Here is a 2,075-nt window from a genome sequence, read left to right as displayed (position 1 = left end):
AAGGTCCCTGGGACTGCTGCCGGGGGAATGGAAGGAGGAGGAAGAGGAAGGCGGGGGCAGCACGGAGCCTCCCTCCCTCCCCTCCTCTCCGCAGCGCCGGGCTCTGGCCGGAGGAGCCGCGGCTTCCCCGCAGCTGCAAGGAGGTTGGGTTTTGGTGGGGTTTGGGGTTTTTAAGGCTCTTTTCGCTGGACGGTGTTGCTGATGGCTACGGGAGAATTGGTTTTCATCTCCCATCCTGGTAAGCGTGCGTGGGATATATGCCGGGGGATGGATAGCGGTTTATTTCTCTTTAACGCCAGGAAAAAAGAATGGGAAGGGGGAGTGACTTATTTAATTGCCTCTTTCAACGCCGGGAAGCGGCTGAGAATGGTGTAAACGGTTTCTTTTTCTCTCCCTCGGCTCCTCGCTTTCCCCTTTGCCCCCTCCCTCTGTGCAGGGGTGCGTAAACTTGAAAAACTCGGGCTTTTCCAGCCACAAACCTTCGTTTGTCTTGCAGCAGCACTGCGAACATGCCTGAACAAAGCAACGATTACCGGGTGGTCGTGTTCGGAGCAGCAGGGGTTGGCAAAAGCTCCTTGGTCCTTCGTTTTGTGAAAGGAACTTTCCGGGAAACCTATGTGCCCACCATCGAAGACACGTACCGGCAGGGGATCAGCTGCGACAAGAGCATCTGCACCCTCCAAATCACGGACACCACGGGCAGCCACCAGTTCCCTGCCATGCAGAGGCTGTCGATATCCAAAGGACACGCTTTCATCTTGGTGTACTCCGTCACCAGCAGGCAGTCTCTGGAAGATCTTCAGCCCATCTTCGAGCAGATTTGTCAGATCAAAGGGGACGTCCAGAAAATCCCCATCATGTTGGTGGGTAACAAAAGCGATGAGCCCCAGCGGGAGCTGGATGCCGGCGAGGGGCAAGCGCTAGCTGGCAAGTGGAAGTGCTCCTTCATGGAGACGTCGGCCAAAATGAACTACAATGTGCAGGAGCTCTTCCAGGAGCTCTTGAATCTGGAGAAGAGGAGAACCGTGAGTCTCCAGGTGGACGGAAAGAAAGCCAAGCAGCAGAAGAAGAAAGACAAACTGCAAGGCAAGTGCTCCGTGATGTGACTGACTGTGGCCAGACTCGCACCACCGCGTGGTGGAAGCAGAGCACAGACTCCCACAGAAAATACGTTTTCTGCTGGAGATTTCGGACAAATCCATGCCTTATAGGGCTATTGCTTTCCTATAAAAGCTCTGCCGTGTTACTTTATGGCTGGGTTTTAAACAGGATGGCTTTCTGCATGTTTATATTTTTAAAACAATAAATGTTCAACGTTAGCAATTACACGCGACCGAAAGTTTTTAATGCAGGAAGTTTACAGAAGAGTAAAAAGTCAATCAGAAACGAACATCTCCGTTCCTGTGAGTACATGCTGAGGTTCAAGTATTTCTGCCCTACTGGCTCAAAAGAAATCATAGTGTCTATGATGGGTATGCTCCCAAAGTTGTTTTCAGGAATCTGTTGACCCGTGCAAATCTCTGATGAGGCATTTCCACTGCAAATGAACAGATGTGTGGCTCCAAGTGCTTACTTTTCTGGCAGACAGACTGGCTTGCCTACCAAAGATGCATATTTTTTTCATGGTAAATTTAAGTTTTCCTGCGTGCTATGTGCAGTTCCTGAAACTTCTGCAGTTCTGCCAGTGACTAAAGCTACACCTGCGTATAATTTTGCTTTTTTTCCTCCCCCACCTTTACTCTAACTTTCCCTGTTGACTGAGGCAGGACTTTCCACCTGCTCTGACTCCAAATCAGGGGGTGACTCCTGGCCCCCTTAAGCCAGAGCTGCCTCCTCCGTGACGGTAACCGCGTGGTTGTAAGTACCCGCTGATGTAGTAGTTGGTTCTCGTGGCGATTCACCTCTCCTTTCTCAGTCTGTTTTTGTGTGTGGCTGAAGCCACTTTTGCAGTCTTCCTGGAGTTCTTGCAGATTTATTTCTTCCCTCCCTTCTCCTCTTATTTCATCCAAGTTAACCCGGGTTTTAGTTGGGACTTAACGAGTCGGTTCCAGTAACACTGCTTCGGCAAGAAACAT

General features: G+C 50.7%; 1 protein-coding gene across 1 annotated transcript; it reads left to right on the top strand.

Annotated features, from left to right (window-relative positions):
• Positions 1-509: 509 nt before the first annotated feature.
• On the top strand, positions 510-1,106 carry LOC104272244 (GTP-binding protein Di-Ras2-like). Its single transcript, XM_009867186.1, has one exon. It carries the CDS (start codon positions 510-512, stop codon positions 1,104-1,106), a length of 597 nt encoding a protein of 198 aa, XP_009865488.1.
• Positions 1,107-2,075: the final 969 nt, after the last annotated feature.

This window comes from Apaloderma vittatum, unplaced genomic scaffold (assembly GCF_000703405.1).
Source record: "Apaloderma vittatum isolate BGI_N311 unplaced genomic scaffold, ASM70340v1 scaffold22103, whole genome shotgun sequence".
Lineage (NCBI taxonomy): Eukaryota > Metazoa > Chordata > Aves > Trogoniformes > Trogonidae > Apaloderma > Apaloderma vittatum.
The sequence above is the reverse complement of the archived record's forward strand: the minus strand, read 5'-3'. Positions and strand labels throughout refer to the sequence as shown.

What these genes read in the sequence shown, in the direction of transcription:
- LOC104272244 (XM_009867186.1), top strand. Translation starts at nt 510, where the DNA reads ATGCCTGAACAAAGCAACGATTACCGGGTGGTCGTGTTCGGAGCAGCA.